The sequence below is a fragment of the Mustela erminea genome, chromosome 11 (genome assembly GCF_009829155.1).
Source record: "Mustela erminea isolate mMusErm1 chromosome 11, mMusErm1.Pri, whole genome shotgun sequence".
NCBI classification, from domain to species: Eukaryota; Metazoa; Chordata; class Mammalia; order Carnivora; family Mustelidae; genus Mustela; species Mustela erminea.
Genome location: NC_045624.1, coordinates 14,727,349 through 14,744,966, shown reverse-complemented (window position 1 = coordinate 14,744,966; position 17,618 = coordinate 14,727,349). Strand labels below are relative to the sequence as shown.

At 46.8% G+C, this 17,618-nt stretch overlaps 1 protein-coding gene across 1 annotated transcript in view; it reads right to left on the bottom strand.

Moving 5' to 3' along the window:
* The window catches only part of KIAA1549 (KIAA1549 ortholog), a 133,501-nt gene that overhangs the window by 78,278 nt on the left and 37,605 nt on the right, over positions 1 to 17,618 (bottom strand). Inside the window, exon 2 of the mRNA XM_032305851.1 lies at positions 618 to 3,323. Within this exon, the coding sequence (XP_032161742.1) occupies positions 618 to 3,323 (2,706 nt within the window). The remainder of the gene's footprint in view (positions 1 to 617; positions 3,324 to 17,618) is intronic.

Below are 17,618 nucleotides of genomic sequence, written 5' to 3'. Positions count from 1 at the left end.
GCTGGGCAGGTACATCCTGTCACTTGGGCTGCGGACCAGGGCACAGATCAAAGTTTATAATTGAGATCAGACATTTAGCCGCTCCCTGTTTCTTTCTCGGATTCTCAGGATCTAAGTGACATTTCCAGGAACACGTAGGAGCAAAGTGCTCCTTCCTTTCAAGGAAAGAATAAGAAATTAGTAAGAAATTGTAGCAGTTGCCCTTACACATTTGCACAACTACCTGCTTAAACGAAACATGAAGGTTTTTGTTCTAACCATGCCATCTATGCATCTACTGGGATAGGAGTTTCAAAGACAAAGATCTTAGCAAACACTCCTAAGGCTACATTTAAAACTTTTATTTGCTTCTTATTTTATTTATTTTTTACTTTTTATTGATAACCCAACAAAATAGGCGGCACAATCATTCTTGTTTGATAGCTGAGGAAACCAAGAAGTAGAGCGACTAAGGGAGAACTATCCAGAGAACTCAAAGGAGAAAGGTGAAGGGGTGAGGGTTCCCTGGGGCCAAAGCCCATGCTCTTTCCCATGATGCTCCACATCACAGAGGCATTCCATACAAGCACCTTAGAAAGATCACCCCAACCAAGAGGTGACTTGAAGCAAGGCCTTACCGGTCGTGATCAAATAGGCATCAGGAACCGTAATATCACACACATATGGCGGCTTGGTGGTTACCAGCGCTGGAGTGTCAACCATTGTTTCAGAAGTGGAGGTGGGCACAGGATGAAGGGATGGTGGCGGTCGTGCCGAACTGTTCTCCGGGGGGGTCTGACTCGCAGTGTCACCCCTGCTGCTCAGGGTGCTGTCGATAGTACGATCAGGGGCAACACTGGTGTTGGGTGAGTTCAGTTCCATGGTGGTGTTCACTGGTAAATCTGTGGGTGGGAATGACGGGCCCACAAACATTGGCTCTGTAGGGAGAGGTGAGGAGATCGCCTCAGGAGCCAAGGAGGACGCTGACCGCAAGTACACATCAGTGACCAGGAGTGTGGTGCCAGGGAGGACTTTGGAGAAAGAGGGCAAGACAGGTGTGTGGTCACCCGTAGCACTGACATCGTCACTGGGAGGTGCTGGAGTCGGAGACGGAAGGAGAGAAGATTCTGCTAAAATGGGTGTTGTAGGAAAAGCAGTCCAAGGTGTTGGTGAGTGAGTCCCAAGAGTCAGAATGTCAAGGGGGGGCTCAGAACTGGAGGGCACCGGCGTGGTGACCGCAGATTCACGGGCCATTAGCGACAACTCAAAAGAGAAGGAGGTAGTTGCAGTGAGGGCTGAGGTAAAGTGGACACCGGGACCCGTCGGGGAAACCGTGGCTGCTTCAGAGAACTGGAGAGAGTCAGAAGGGAAGCCGGAGAGGAGCGACCCTTCAGAGTAGCCAGGAAGGAACGCGAAGGTGCTTATGAGACGGTCTGAACTCGGCCAGAGCTGGGAAGAGCCAGAGGCTGTGGAACTGGGAAGGGAAAGCGGCGTGGAGGGCCCGCGGGGAGCGTCCGACCAGGCCAGCGTCTCAGCCGAGGTGGAGAAGGCCTGAGTGGTGACGGCCGCCGGGTCGCCCGCTGGCGCCACAGACGGGGCGGACAGAGAGGCCAGCGCTTCTGAAGACGAGAGAGCCAGGCTGCTGAACTCCAGCGGTGGTGTTGAGAAAAAACCGGACGAGGACTCCAAAACCCTGCCAGTGTGGGGCGCGGAGAAGCTGCCAGGTTCGAGGTCAAGGAGCCGCGAAGGCCCCGCCGACGGGCCCGGGGCGGAGGTCGGGGAAGGACGTGCATCTGCGGCCGCGGGCGGGCCTCGGTGCTGGTCGGCTGTGCCCGGGACGGAGGCGGCGGGGAGCGCGCTGCTGATGACCCAGGGGAGCCCAGCTGCCCCGCTCGATGGCGACGGCGCTCCCGATGCTTCGGGGACAGGGGACCAGCCCGAGGGCGCAGGATCGAGAGACACAGACGTGGAGAAGTGGCCGCCGGCAAGAGGCACCCGGGTGGTCCCGACTCGCCCCACACCCCCCTCAGCGGCCGAGATGCCCCCGGAGGGAGAGGAGAGGGCAACCACCGGCCGGGAGGGGAAAAGCGTATTGAATGGCTGGGGCTCCTCTTCGAATTCGAATTCGGAGAAGTCCGCCACTCTGCGGCTGGGCGGAGGGACGCCGCTGGCCTGCGGGGTGGTCACCGACAGGGTCTCGGCGCCGTCCCCCGAGCCCACGTCTTCCCCCTCCGGGAGGCTGGCTGACGCGACGGGCCGAGGCGACGCCACGCGGCAGGACACGCACCACGTGTAGGGTCTCCGAGACGACCCCGGGCTCAGGACCTCAGGGTCGTCCACAAGACTTGGGGCCACCGCCGCCTCACCCGGCAGCTCCGACGGCTCCCTGGAGCTGCCGGGAAGAAAGGGGTGAAAAGAAACATCGGCTGATTGGGGAGAAAAGGACACGGAGGCAGGAGGAGAAAGGGACAAAGCCGAATTGGGGCTGCCGCTGCTACAAGCCAGGGCTGTCCATGCCAGAGCCGCAGCAGGGTCTGTTCTAGAGAGGATGGTTCCTTGTAGACGGGGACTTGGAGCGGTGGTTGCCTCGGGGTATCTGTCGGTGCCTGTGGCCAGAAGATCCTCTGCAGGCGGTGGGACCTCCGCCCAGGAGGGAAACGGCTGCCGAGGAAGGCCACTACCTAAGAGCAGAGGCCCTGCAGACAGAGAGCTGGAAAGAAGGGGTTCTGCCTCCCCTGTGCCTGAAGCCATGATCTCCAGAAAAGTCCTGCTTGCTGAGTGCCCATAAGCATCAGTAGGATAAAGCACCAAGTTCCTACTAGAAGTTGGATGTATGCCCCCAGATGTGGGAAAAACTGACCGAAAAGCACTGAAATGACTAGGGGATTCAGTGTACGTTGTTGGCTGTTGCACTGTATGTTGCCAGGCTGATGTCATCTGTTCGTCTCGTAAAGAAGTAATGGGTAAAGATGGAGTCGGCACTGGTGGGCTGAGCGGGAGATACTGGATCGGAGAAGCCGCGCGGGAAGTGGTCCAGGGAGCTTCTGGCAAAAAGTTATCCATTTCATCGTCATCTCTGACCCCCGCGTTGCTCATCATCGACATATAATTGGCCACCAAGATGCTGTGATCGGCTATACTTTGGGTCAGTGTTCCTTGGTTAAAAAAGATTGTATCAAAAATAGTGGCAGATGGAGAGGATATGACATGGAGAGAACTGCTTTGCTGGGACCCTGGGGCAGTTTCTGTTAAGGCCACGTGTGCAGTGCTGTGCACGGTGCTTTTCTTCATCATGAGCTCCGCAGAGGATAAAGAGAGGTTTTGCTGTTCCAGAAAGAGCTCATCTATAAGGGAAGTAAAAGCTGGGTTAGTTGCAAGGCAATCAAAGTCAAACTACCGACACTTTGTTTCAGATAGAAAAACAGACAACAAATATCCATTCAGTGTGAATATGCATAACTCACAATTAGAAGTTAAACAGCTAGCCGGGAGCCAGAAATTGCCAGAACTACAGTCACGGTAATATCTGCCAATATTCATAACCATGACCTCTACCTTTACTTAAGCTTATGTGTAAGAAGCCATTGACGTTTTTTTCTCTTACTTTCAAATGACACCACAGAATACCAGAAATGGAGGAGGTTCTGGTACGCTGTCTAGTCCATTCTGTCTCATTTACCACACAAGAAAGAGAGTTCAGAGAAGGTAACTACATCAGTTACATGATCACCCAGACAGAGGTGGAGTGGAATCTCAATATAAGCCTGCCTTGATTCCCAAGCCCACGTTCCTGCTCTTCCACAAGAGCCAGCTGAAAACATGAGTAAGGAGCAAGAGACCATATAAAAATTGCCAGAAAGGCTTGAAAAAGAATTAAAAGAATATTTGGAAATGAAAAAATTAAGTGGTAGGGGGGGACCCTAGCTGGCTCAGTTGGAGAAGCATGCAACTCTTGATCTCAGGGTCGTGAGTTTGAGTCCCACACTGGATGAAGAGATTACTTAAATAAGTTTTAAAACTTTTATTGTTTTTAAACATTTTATTTATTTATTTGACAGAGAATGTAAGAGAGCACAAGCAGGAAGAACAGCAAAGGGAGAAGCAGGCACCCTGCTGAGTAGGGAGCCTGATGCAAGGCTTGATTCCAGGACCTTGGGATCATGACCTAAGCCAAAGGCAGACACTTAACTGACTGAGCCACCCGGATGCCCCTAAATTTAAAACCTTTAAAAATATATATATATAGCAGCTAAAATTTTGAAACTCAATATGCAATACAAAATAAACAGTGAATAGCAATTTAGACATAGCTAAAGAGAGAGTTAGTGAACTGGAAGATAAATTCAAAAATTACACAGTATGGAATACAGAGAAAGAGAAAGATGAGAATATTAAAAAGAGAAGTTAAGAAGCATGGAAGATATGGGGTGCCTGGGTGTCTCAGTCAGTTAAGCATCTGACCCTTGATCTCAGCTCGGGTCTTGATCTCAGGATCGTGAGTTTGAGTCCCACTGGGCTCTGCACTGGGCGTGGAACCTACTTTAAAGAGAGAATATGCAAAGAAACAGCACTAAAAATTGTCCAAAATTAGTAAGAGACATCCTTCAATTCAGGAAGACAAAGAAATCCCAAGCCAGGAGAATTTTTTAAAAACCCATATCTAGGGGCACCTGGATGGCTCAGTCAGTTAAGTACCCAACTTTGATTTCAGCTCAGGTCATATCTCAGGGCTGTGAGATTGAACCCTGTGGCAGGCTCCACAGTGGGTGTGGAGTCTGCTTAGGATTCTCTCTCCCTCTCCCTCTGCCCTCCCACCAAAATAATAAATAAAGAAATACTCATATCTACACACATGATGATACTATAAGAACACCAAGGACAGAGAGAAACTGTAAATGAGTCAGAGGAAAGGACTGGCAATTACACCATCAGATAACTTCTTCCCAGAGCTAGGAGCCAAGTGACAATGAAATAAAAATTTCAAAGTGTTAAGAGAAAATATCTGACATCTTAGATTTGAATAACCGACAATACTATTTGTTAAAATAGGGACATTTTTTGATAAACAGAAAGTGATTATACCAACAGAAGACCTTCAGTAGAGGGGCCTCTCTAAACAAGCATATACTTCAAGAGGAAAGGTAATTACTCCAGAAGGAAGATCAGAGAAGAACGAACAGAGTATAAATAAATGATAAAAATACAGCTAAATCTAAGCAAATACTGTGGGTATAAATGAACAATATTAGGTTAGATAATTTGTAAGGTTAAAAAACATACTACAGAATTTATATAGCTTACTATGATCCCACAGAAGCTGAAAGAGGGCATCCAGAGGTATTTGTGACTCGTTAGGAGAAATGGAAATCAAGATTAAGACCAAATTCTGTTAATCGATTTTATGTATATCCTCTAAAATTTGTACATGATATTTAGCTATATGTTTATTTAGACAAAAGATTTCTAACTGGTTCCATTAGCATTTGAAAGTCACAAACTTACACCAGATATAAGCTACTTATTTAAACAGGTCACACTCCTTTTTATGGAATGCGACTTTTAAAAATGAATAAAAGAAGGAAAGCATTTCTTAGAGATTTCAATACTATTAGGCATCTGTTGTCTTTCTTACAACCTTCCTTACAACCTAGCTCCAGGATATTTTGCCTATATACTTTACTATTTACCTATCACATTCCAAGCATAGGCCAAAAAGTAATCACGATGTTTCTCACAACCACGGCAAAGTAAGTCGCCGCTGTTTTTTTTTCCCCCGGTAAAGGATAAACAGTTATAAATCTATTTATAATAATAAAAGTAATAAAATCAACATTCTGTCCACCTACATAACATATAGATTTCAAAGTTTTTCTAAGGACAAATCATTTTATGTGTACTTTAAAACTCTGCTATGATATAATTTATTTTGAAATAGAAGATCTGAAGAGAGAGCATGATCCCTTTTAAAATGAATCAGAAACATATTTGAAAATGCACCGGAAGACTACAAGAGATGAAACAGCAAAGAAAAGCAACAGTTTGGGGCTAAGTTATAAGCCCGAGTATCTGATGCAAGTTAGAATTCAATCCACTCTGTTTACAAAGGACATGGAAGAGGAAAAGCAAAGCGGCCAAAAAGATGAAAAATTCTCTCAGCGGTAAAAAAGAGGAACCAACACTTCCCACTAAGAACTGTGAGGTATGCCAAGCTGTGATGGGGTTTGTGGTTCTGGGGTTGTTTTTCTTTTTCCCCTGCTTTTTTGGCCAGGCCCCCGAAGAGAGAGAAACCAGCTCTGAAGAGACAGCAGCTGAGATGCCATGGGAATAACTTCTGCAGTTAATTCAGGAAGAGGTTAGAAAACCCAAGTGAGTCTCTCCCGGCAGAAAAGCCTTCATAGACTCTAATTTCAAGCCCTGGAGATCAATTTTCAAGCTCTAAAGCATTAGTTCACCTGAGCGAAAGGCTGTCTCTGTGCCAACAGAGAGAATGGCAGGGGGCTGGAGAGATACCCCTGCTTCTCAGACTCCATGTTCACAAATGGGGGGGGGGGGCAGTAGGAGGATCTTGTTAACAGGCAGGTGCTGTCCCAGCAGGGCTGGGGTGGCACTGAGTTTCGGTGTCGCTCTCAGGCAGTGTCAGGTCTGCAGCCACCCTGAAGAGCCCGTGTTGAGGCACTCTCTCCCATGGAGACCAAGCCACACAGACGTACTGGGTGCCTACCTTGTACTTCGACCTGGCCTCCAATCTTGCCACGCTGTAGGTAACAGAGCTGGGCCTGTCCTACTGCTCTGCAGACTCACAGGGCTTAGCAACTCACAAGGCAAACCCACAGAACGTACAACAGCAAGCACGAACCCTCAGGTATAAACTACGGACTTTGGATGACAAATGATTTGTCAACATAGATTCATGGTTTGTAACAAACATGCCGCTGGGTGGGGGGTGTTGATGGGGCGAGGGGGAGGCTATGCATGTGTGGGAGGTACAGAACATAGAGGAAATTACACCTTCCACTCGATTTCGCTGTTCAGTGAACCTAAAACTGTTCTTTGAAAAAACAAATGCTTTTAAGAATCTCTTAGAAAGCTTTTTAGGATGTTTTTAGAAATCCACGAGGGAGATGCCCAATTGTCTCTAGGAACTTGTTGGTTTTACCCAAGCAAGATAATTTTGTTTTCTTGGTTTTAGTCATATTGTTCTATCTGGAAATCATTCCCAAATAGAGTGGTCCATCATGGAATTGTGGACTTCCCGACCTGAATGGATCCTTTAAGACCTGAATTGATCCCATTACGTTGCAAAGGAGGCTCAAAGAGTTTAAGCTGACTTGCTTAAAAATAGCACCCAGGCCCGAGGCAGCCTTAGGAAGGCAGGTTCATAAAAGCCCAGTGACTGAAGGCGCCTCACACATCACAGCACCCTTACTCAAATCAGTCCATTTAATTACAATTGTTAGTAAAGAAATTACATTGGAAAACATGCCAAGTTATATGATATCATAAAGGAGCTGAGAGCATATATTATGATTCTGTGCTGCGGAAGCCCGTGCAGAGGCCTGCCTTCGGAGCTGGGGCCCCACATCCACCTGAGGACAGCTCACAGGTGCAGGCTCAGGTGCCAGGAGAACAACACATGCTCAGAGGGCTGGCCTGGGAAACCCAGGGGCAAAAACCTCTAAAGAGCTTTAATCCAAATAGAACCATTACTTTTGCTTCTTTGTGAAATTGTGGGATTTTTCAAAGCATAGTGAGTCATCTCAACTGCCAACTACCAAACAAGGACCCCCTAGGGTTTCTAAGAATTAAAACTGAAAAGCAGATAGTTAAACTAGTACCCAGTTCTGTCGGTGTTTAGCAACTTTTATTCGTTTTGCAGGTCTCGGGTTACCCTGCAGCTTTTAGTGCCATTATTAAAATCATCCTCCGGGGTTGCCTGGGTGGCTCAGTCGGTTGGGCCTCTAACCCTTGATTTTGGCTCATGGCATGATCTCTGGGATCCGGGTACTAAGCCGCACATGCAGCTCTGTGCTCCCTGGGGCAGTCTGCCTGGAACACTCTTCCTCTCCCTCTGACCCTCCCACTCCTTGGGCGCGCACGCTTGCTCATGCACGCGCTCTCACTCGTGCACGCGCGCGCGCTCTCTCTCTCTCTCTCTGTCTCTGTCTCTTTCTCTCTGTCTCTAGGATAAATCAGCAAATCTTTAAAACAAATACCATCCTCCCCTTGCCCATTTTTCTCCCTGGTTTAGAAAAAAGTATCTTCCTTCCCTTTCCCTTTTCCAAACCCAACCACATACTAATACCTTCTAAATTACTCTCTCTTCCAACTGGTACTGGTTTTATTATCAAATTATCAAGTACGTAAGAAATACTATTTATAAAAACATATTTGCCAAGTAGACAGACAATTATACAAAGAACATCCGAGTTCCTATCACCCAGTTTAAGAAAAAACAGATTGCGGGGCACCTGGGTGGCTCAGTGGGTTAAGCCGCTGCCTTCGGCTCAGGTCATGATCTCAGGGTCCTGGGATCGAGTCCCACGTCGGGCTCTCTGCTCAGCAGGGAGCCTGCTCCCTCCTCTCTCTCTCTCTCTCTCTCTCTGCCTGCCTCTCTGCCTACTTGTGATCTCTCTGTCAAATAAATAAATAAAATCTTTAAAAAAAAAAAAAAGAAAAAAGGGATAGCCCTTTCCTCTGACACCCCCTGGGGACCCCTCTCCCCCTTCCCTTCCACCGAGAGAATCACTCTTGAACTCTGCCTTTCTCGTCTTGCTTTCCTTCTAGTCTTACCACATGTGTGTATCCCTGAAGAGTACATATTCTCTCGTTTCCTGTGTTTTCAAACTTCATCAAAATGAAATTATATTGCATGTGTTCTCCTGCAACTTCTTTTTCACTCCATTTTTTTAAGATTCGTCCAAGTGTATTTTTTCCAGGTACTTATTCCCACTTCGACATGAATTCCATGGTATGAATATACTAAAATTAATGTATCTATCTATTGTTTTTTGTGTTTTTTTTTTAAAGATTATTTATGTATTTATTTGTCAGAGAGAGAGAGCACAGGCAGGCAGAGTGGCAGGCAGAGGCAGAAGGAGAAGCAGGCTCCCTGTCAAGCAAGGAGCCTGATGTGAGACTCGATCCCAGGACGCTGGGATCATGATCTGAGCCAAAGGCAGCCACTTAACCAACTGAGCCACCCAGGTGCCCCTATCTATCTATTATTGATGAACAGTTGGACTACTGTCTATTTTGTTAATACAATCATTTCTTATTTTTAAGATTTTATTTTTACTTTTTGATAGAGTGAGAGAGATAGAGCATGAGCAGGAGGGAGAAGAGGGGAGAAAGAAGGAGAAGGAGACTCCCCACTGAACACGGAGCCTAAGGCAAGCCTTAGTCCCAGGCCCGTAGGATCATGAACTCAGCCAAAGGCAAATGCTTAACTAGTTGAGCCACCCAGGCGCCCATCTTTTTTTGTTTTTAAGTAGGCTGCATGCCCAGGGTATGCAGCTCCGCATGGAGCTTGAATTCACGACCCTGAGATCAAGACCTGAGCTGAGATCAAGAGTCAGATGCTTTGGGGCACCTGGGTGACTCAGTGGGTTAAAGCCTCTGCCTTCAGCTCAGGTCATGATCTCAGGTCCTGGGATCGAGCCCCGCATCAGGCTCTCTGCTCAGCGGGGAGCCTGCTTCTCCCTCTCTCTGCCTCCCTCTCTGTCTACTTGTGATCTCTGTCAAATAAATAAATGAATAAAATCTCTTAAAAAAAAGAAAAAAAGAGTTAGATGCTTAACTGACGGAGCCACCCAGGCACCCCAAACATTTCTGACATGAACTTTCTTACTCATCTTTTGGTACATAAATATATATAAAAAATATAGATGTTCATGTGAGTACATATGTGTACATGGATGTGTGTATGTGTATATGTTTGTGTGTGTACACCTGTGTCTTAAGAACATGTGTGCATGTGTGCTGTGTATGCATGCATGAGAAAAGAACTGCTGGACTGGGAGGGACTGGGTGGCTCAGTCGGTTAAGCATCTGACTTTGGCTCAGGTCATGATCTCAGGGTCCTGGGATCGAGTCCCATGTCAGGCCCCCTGCTCAGCAGGGAGTCTGTTTCTCCTTTTCTCTCTCCCTCTGCCCCTCCTCCTGCTCATGCTCTCTCTCTCTCAAATACATAAATAAAGTATTTTTTAAATATTTTCAATATTAATATATATTAATATTATATATTATATTTTTATATATTAATGTTTATATTGATATTTTTTAATTAAAAAATGTTGGTTGGGGCGCCTGGGTGGCTCAGCGGGTTAAAGCCTCTGCCTTCGGCCCAGGTCATGATCCCAGGACCCTGGGATCAAGCCCCGCATCGGGCTCTCTGCTCAGTGCAGAGCCTGCTTCTCTCTCTCTCTCTCTCTGCCTGCCTCTCTGCCTACTTGTGTTCTCTGTCAAATAAATAAATAAAATCTTTAAAAAAAAAAAAAATGTTGGTCAAAAGAGATATTCACCTGAAACTTTACTAAATGATGCCAAGTAATCTTTCAACGTAGTTGAATCAGTTTATACTCCCACTCCTGATTGCCGCAAATTGTCATCAATACTTAGAGACTCCTATGGGGCGCCTGGGTGGCTCAGTGGGTTAAAGCCTCTGCCTTCAGCTCAGATCGATCCCAGGATCCTGCGATCGAGCCCCACATCGGGCTCTCTGCTCAGCAGGGAGTCTGCTTCCCCCCTCTCTCTCTCTGCCTGCCTCTCTGCATGCTTGTCATCTCTGTCAAATAAATAAATACAAATCTTTTTTAAAAAATACTTAAAGACTCCTAGACATCCACATTTTTACTAATCTGGCTAGTGTGAAACCTTATAGTTTTCAGGTTTTCATTTGCATTTCCCTGATTATAATAGATTGAGCACCTTTTCCATATCCGTTAGCCATTCATGTTGCCTCTTCTGGTGTCTTTTCAATTCTACTACCCGTTTTACTATGAGGTTGTCTTTTTCTTTCTGATTTAAAGGCATTCTTGATATCTTCTGGACACTAATCCTATGTCAGTTATAACTTCTCCCAGTTTTGTGGCTTGTTGTCTGACTCTCTTTATGTGGCCTTCTGATGAACAGAAGTTCTCAATTTTAATATGGTCAAATTCAAAAATCTTTTCTGTTATTGCCTGAGGGTCACAGGCATTGCTCTTAAGGTATAAGAAATCTTTCCCTACATCAAAAAGCTTGACAAGGACACTGAAAAGAAATTTTTAAAAAATTTTTTAAATTAAAAAAAAAAAAAGGCTTGAAAATGGCCTTAGACTGTCTTCTCAAAGTTTTGAGGTTTTGCCTTTCCCATCTAAAGCTACATGTGCCCTGAGGTATACAGTCTGTGTGCACATGTGTGTGTATGTGTGCGTGCACATAGTATGCAGTATGAACATGGATGAGAGTATCTCAGACTGATACTCAAAGTGGTTGCACTTTTCATTACTGGCCTGTGATGAGAGAAGTTTCTGGAGTCAGCATGTAAGATGCACGGCTTCTTCAGAGAGTAGGTCATGATACAAAAATGTCAGCTAACTAGAAAGCATGCTCTCCATAAGGGTCAATTTGTGCTCCGGTCTAAGTTCCTTGTCTCATTTTGGCTGGAAGACAAGACTTTGCAGGCCAGCTCATTGCACAGTATCATCTGGGCAGAGGATGTGGGATCTCCAGAAGGTCCAGTGGGGCGGGACAGGTGGAGGAAGAACTGGTAAGGCAGCCCACTGAAGAACACAGAGAAGAGGAGTGTGTCTGGGAAGGAAGGAAGGAAAGATAAAGTACCCAAAGATGGAGTCAGAGGGAGGTAGGGCATCAGAACATTCAAGGCTTGGGAGCCATGATGTTGAGGAGAACGATTTCATAAACGCAACGGGAAGCCATCGAAGGGATTTAGAAACATGACAATGACTTGACCAGAAGAATGGTTTTAAAATTCCCTCCTGCTGCAGTGTGCAGAGCAGGTGAACAAGGGGCAGGAGGAGATGGGGAGAGACTGGTTATGTGCTCACAGGAGTCAAGGCCTGAGATGATGGTGGCTTACAGTAGAGTGGTCTTTCCAGAACTCTGCTACTCAGTGTAGCCTGTAGACCATCAGCATCAGGGGTGTTTCAGAAATGCAGCCTCTTTGGCCCATCAAGACATCAGTGGGTCAGAAATTGCTTTTTACAAGATTCCTGGTGATTCATGTGCTCGTTAAAGTTTTTGTTTTATTTTGTTTTTTTGGGGGGGGGCGATTTTTTTAAAGAGAAACCACGTGGAGATATCAAGTTTGCAAACAGATATATGAGCCTGGAGATAAACCTGCAAAAGTAAGGAGAAATCTGAGAAGCAGGGGGAACCAGGAATGTGAGATGACAAGCCGACAGAAAAGTTGTTTAGGAGTCAGGAAGGGGTCACCTGTGCTGAATGACCCAGAGAGGCCAAGCAGAGGAATACGGGGGGCACCACCTGGACAGGATACCTGGTCTCTGGCCTTGTGGTAGCAGAGCCAGGTTGGTGTGGACTGAAGAGTGAATGACAGGTGAGGAGATGGAGATTATACGCAGGAACTTTTTTGGGTTTAGCTGTGTAGGGAAGGATCGGGAAAGGAGGGCAACTGGAAGAGCCCAGGGGAAGTCGTTTCTCAGAGAGTGGGTAAGAATCACCCAGGAGATCATTAAAGGTACAGGTTTCCAACAAAGCAAATGCCAATCTAATCAAGAGAAGATGTTAGACAAGCTCAAGGACATTCTACAGAAGACCTGACCCTTCAAAGATCTCAAGGTCATAAGTGATCAGGAAGAATAAGGAATGGTCACAGACTAGAGAAGATGAAGGAGAGGGGACAACCAGATGCAATATGGGATTCCAGACTGGATTCCAGAACGGAAGTGGGAAAACTAGTGAAACCCTACGAAGTCTGTAGTCTAGTTAATAGTGTTGTAACACAGTTAATTTCTTAGCTTTGATCACTCTACTATGATTATATAAGATCTTAACCTTAGGGCAAGCTGACTAAAGGGTATATGGGAACTCGGTGTACTAAAATAAAAACTAAACTCATATTCTCATTCAGTAGACCAGGCACGGGGCTTAGGAATTGGAGGGTGTTGTATTTGCTGCTGTTCTTGCTGTTTTAGAGTCTACGTTTTGAACCAACACCATGGGTAATTCTAATACAAGTACAGAGACCTTCCTTTGAAAGGTACTGGACTAGAGCAGTGCCAATGGAACAATCCAGAAAAGAGGAAGAGCTGGAAGGTGCAGTGGATAAGTGAGGAATCCCAGTGGCTGAGAAGGAAGAAGAAATGGCATCCAGAGGGGAAGTGGCCTTTGATGCTCAATTAGAGAACAGACTAAGAGGAGGAGAGCAGAGACAGGTCAGTTGTACAGACATGCTGGCGACAACATAAGGGAAGGACAGAGCTAGCATAGGTCGGACTACACCAGGACAGTGGAACACCAGGACATGTGTGAAAAACACACGGAGTGGGGAGCAGGGCTGCCTACAGACATGAACAACACCGCCAGGCTCTCCCATAGAGACACAGTCCTGAACCAGAAAGCGGGTTTCGTGTCCCGTGTGAGGAAAAGCTGCTGTTCCCAAATCAGCATTTTAGGCTAGAGCTGGATATGGGGACTCCCCCTAAGAACAACCACTGATGAGCTCTCAGGGTGAATGTTAAGAACCCGGCTGCACAGTCCTGACACTTGAAGACCTCAACACTGTGCAAAACTTTTAGAAATCTTCCTTTGTGAGTGTGTGGGTGGCTCGGTCAGTTAAGCGTCTGCCTACTGATTTTGGCTCAGGTCATGATCTCGGGGTCATGAGATGGAGCCCCACATGGGGCTCTGTGCTGCATGGAGCCTGCTTCAGATTCTCTCTCTCCTCCCTCAGCACCCCCAACATGCTCCCTCTCCCTCTCTTTAAGAAAGAGAAGAAAAGGAGAAAAAGAAGAAGAAATATTCCTTTGATATTTTTGTTGCTCAGCTTTTATTATGTCACAGATGACATCAGAATGTCCATATTTCTTTCCATATTTCACACCTAGAATGGACTAAATCGTGAGGCCCCCCCAAAAATTCATATGTTGAAGACCTAACCCCCAATAAGGCTGTATTTGGAGACGGGCCTTTACAGAGGTAGAGGTGGTTAAATGAGGTCATAGGGGTGCAGTCCTGGTCCCGCAGAACCGGCGTCCTTCTGAGAAGAGGGAGAGACACCAGAGCTCGCTCATTCTCAGCACACTGGCACAGAGGAAAGGCTACATAGGAACACAGCAAGACACCATCTGTAAGCAGAAAGAGCCCTCCCAAGAAACCAGCCCTGCCAGCACCTTGATCTTGAACTTCCAGCCTCCAGAAATATGAGAAAATAAACATCTGTTGTTTAAACCACGCAGTATGTGACATTCTGTTATAACAGCCCAAGAGGCTAAGAGACAACTTCCCTTCCTGACTCAAACAAGAGGCGCTCAGAAGGGGTAGGCACGACCAGAAACAAGAGACTGTGGGCCTTGGACTCTACCCTGGTCTACCGCAGTTAATTAACTGCCAACTTTGTGTAACTCAGGTCACATTCCTGGGTCTCAGTTCCCGCTTTGGCTAATAAGATAGAGGATTCCTGAAAGTCACTACTTGAAAAATGAGCACTCAGGGGTTGACTTTCTGTGTATAAGCCCAAAACAGGGGCCTCGGCTTATGCTGTAGGTTTTCTCAGTCAGGGTTCTCTGTTGTTTGCAGTGGCAACAACTCTGACCGCATAAGCAGGAGGAAAGTTCAGTGGAAGGATACCAGAGGGTCTACAGAATGGACAAGGCAGCTCTGTTTCAGAACACAGACAAAAGCCAGGGTCACCTGGGTGGCTCAGTGGGTTAAAGCCATTGCCTTCAGCTCAGGTCATGATCCCAGGGTCCTGGGATCAAGTCCCACATTGGGTTCTTTGCTCAGCAGAGAGCCTGCTCCCCCGCCCCCAACATCGTCCCGCCTGCCTCTCTGCCTACTTGTGATCTCTCTGTCAAATTAATTAATTAATTTTTTTTTTTTTTTTAAAGAGCCAAATGCGACTGGGCAGCAGAGAAGCCATCGGCTAACAGTGTCCGCTGATGACGTCAAGTCTCTCCACTGGCCCAGCTGCCAATGGACCCACCATTCCTCTGCTTCATGGCAAAACATCCTCAGAATACAAAGTCCAGCTGGGAGGGTCCCACTGGCCATGCCTAAATCCCATGCCACATTGCCTCAACCCTGCAGTCCTCTGACCTTCACACAATGAAAGATTTCCTGGAAAGGGAAAGGGGAGGCTCCCAAGATGACAAATAGCCACTACGTCAGTAGTGGAGGGAGCTTCAGTTTTAGCTAAGAAAAAAGCACAGCCCTTCAGCACCGGTGGAATACAATTCCAGTCAGAGAGGGAGACAATAGGGCCAAAAGCTCCAGAACATTCCACAGAGAAATGGGCCCTATTTTACCTCAGACCTGCTCAGGTTCCCTGGAGAAACCCCTTATAATTAGCCACACCTTCCATTTCCTCCTCTAGAGATGGGGACGCAGAACAATTTGTGGCTTCGCTAAAACATGGCGAGAACGAATGAGTAGCTTCAGAAAATAACTAACACAATACTAAAGAATGGTAGCACAAAGTTTCTTTAAAAATTGACACTATTACAATTAAAATCAACAGTATACTAGTCCCCCCTCCAACCACAGTTTTCACTCCACAACTGCTGTTAGCTGGAGTCCAGAAGCAAATGATCCTCCTTCTGACGGAAGCTCAGAAGGTCAACAGAGACCTAACGTGACTTCACCATACCTATGTCACTCACCTCGCTTTACCTTGTCGGGTAGGCATTTTGTCATCTCACATCAACCCAGGAAGGCTGAGGATGGTGTAATAACATATTTTGAGAGAGAGCAGATTCCTGTAACTTTTATTATAGTATATTGTTATAACTGTTCTATTTTATTACTATGTATTGTCGTTGCTCTCTTACTATGCTCATTTTTCAATTAAACTTGCCCGCAGGTATGTGTGCATAAGAAAAAAGACAGTATATATAGTCTTCAGTACTAGCCACAGTTTCAGGGATCCACAGAAACGGGACTTGGAATGTATACCTCGTGGATAAGGGGGGGCTACTGTATGGGCTTTGTGCTGGAATTTAGGGACTCTATTTCTTTGCATGATTTTCTCATTTGAGCACATACAGATCTTGAAACATTGGCTTAATTCAAAGCCTGGTACAGAGTATTAATCGGAAGATGCTGGTTTGCTTTGCTCTCTCCTTTCCGAAATAAAACGCAATCCTCTTACCACCCCGCGAGGCAGGACCATCAGCACTGCAAGCCACAAAAACCAACCAAACCAAACTCTCAACTCACTTAAGAACAAAGGCAAAAAATTCTCAGTCAGCCATCTGTTTCTAAAATAATTTAATTCAAAACACAGTCCCATAGCAACAGGGAAAAGGACACCATCAGCTTCGAGATAATCTTCTGTCTCTGGTTACACTCCGGGCTGGAATGGCGCAGGACATCCCATGACTCAGCAGGAAGAGGCACTTTCCCGCCCAAACACAGGAGCCGGCAGCCACCCCAGCACCCGTGTCCACACAAATGCACGAGCCCTTAACTAAGTGACCAGGAGACATCACCGCCTCTCTGGATGGGTCTAATTCCAACAAACAGTGAAGAGCTTATGCTACGGGCTGAATTCCTTAATTCAGCTCTAAATTAAGCTTTTATATTGTATCAGGGGAGCAGGAGGCTTAAAAGACAGAGAGGAGCCATTCTGGCTGGAAGCAGCAGCGCAGACAAAAGGCTCCACGTCTGCACAATGTGGGATGTGTTTGCGTAACAAACAGTCGTGGCTCCCACCGGTTGGAGAATACTAGAAAAGTTGGCTAAGGGACGTGAGAAAGTCCGCAGACAATGGGGATCCATTGGGTTATTTTGAGCAAAGGGGCCTTTTTAGTTATTCTGCAGAAAGCACAAGCCGGCAGAAGCAGGAGACAGTGACCCTGAGCGCAGGTACGCAGCCGATGGGACAAGCAGTAACAGAGCAGGGTCACGTGGGAATGGAAAAGATGGAAAAGAAGCCACAAGTCAGAGAGACGCACAAATGTAAAAGCTGCAGAACTCGGCAGCTGGAGGGATGGACCGGGAAGTCCAAGGTGATTCTGAGTCACAGATTCAATTGCCCACTGCGGACAACACCCCCAAGTATCTGTCGCTAAGAACCCCCCACCCCCACCCTGACCAGCCCCCCACCCCCACCCTGACCAGCCCTCCTTGCCAGCTAACACTCATTCTCACACCACGGTCTTTCCGAGAACTCCCGGATCCCTTCATCCCCATCACCCCTGCCGAAGAGTTTGAGTCCTTATCACCGCTTGCTCAGAACTCTACCAAGACAGAAAGGTCCCCCTGCTTGCTCAGGGACGTCACCGCGGAGGAGAGGAGACAGGAGTTACCGACTCAACTCAGAAAGCTGCTAAGGAAACAAGCAAGATGCTGGCGACCCAGAATGATGGGCAAAGGTCAGGAAAATCAACTCTGAGAAGTTGTGTCTGAGCCAACACCTGGAAGACGAGAAGCCAGGAGTAAGAGAGAGCGGGAGATTG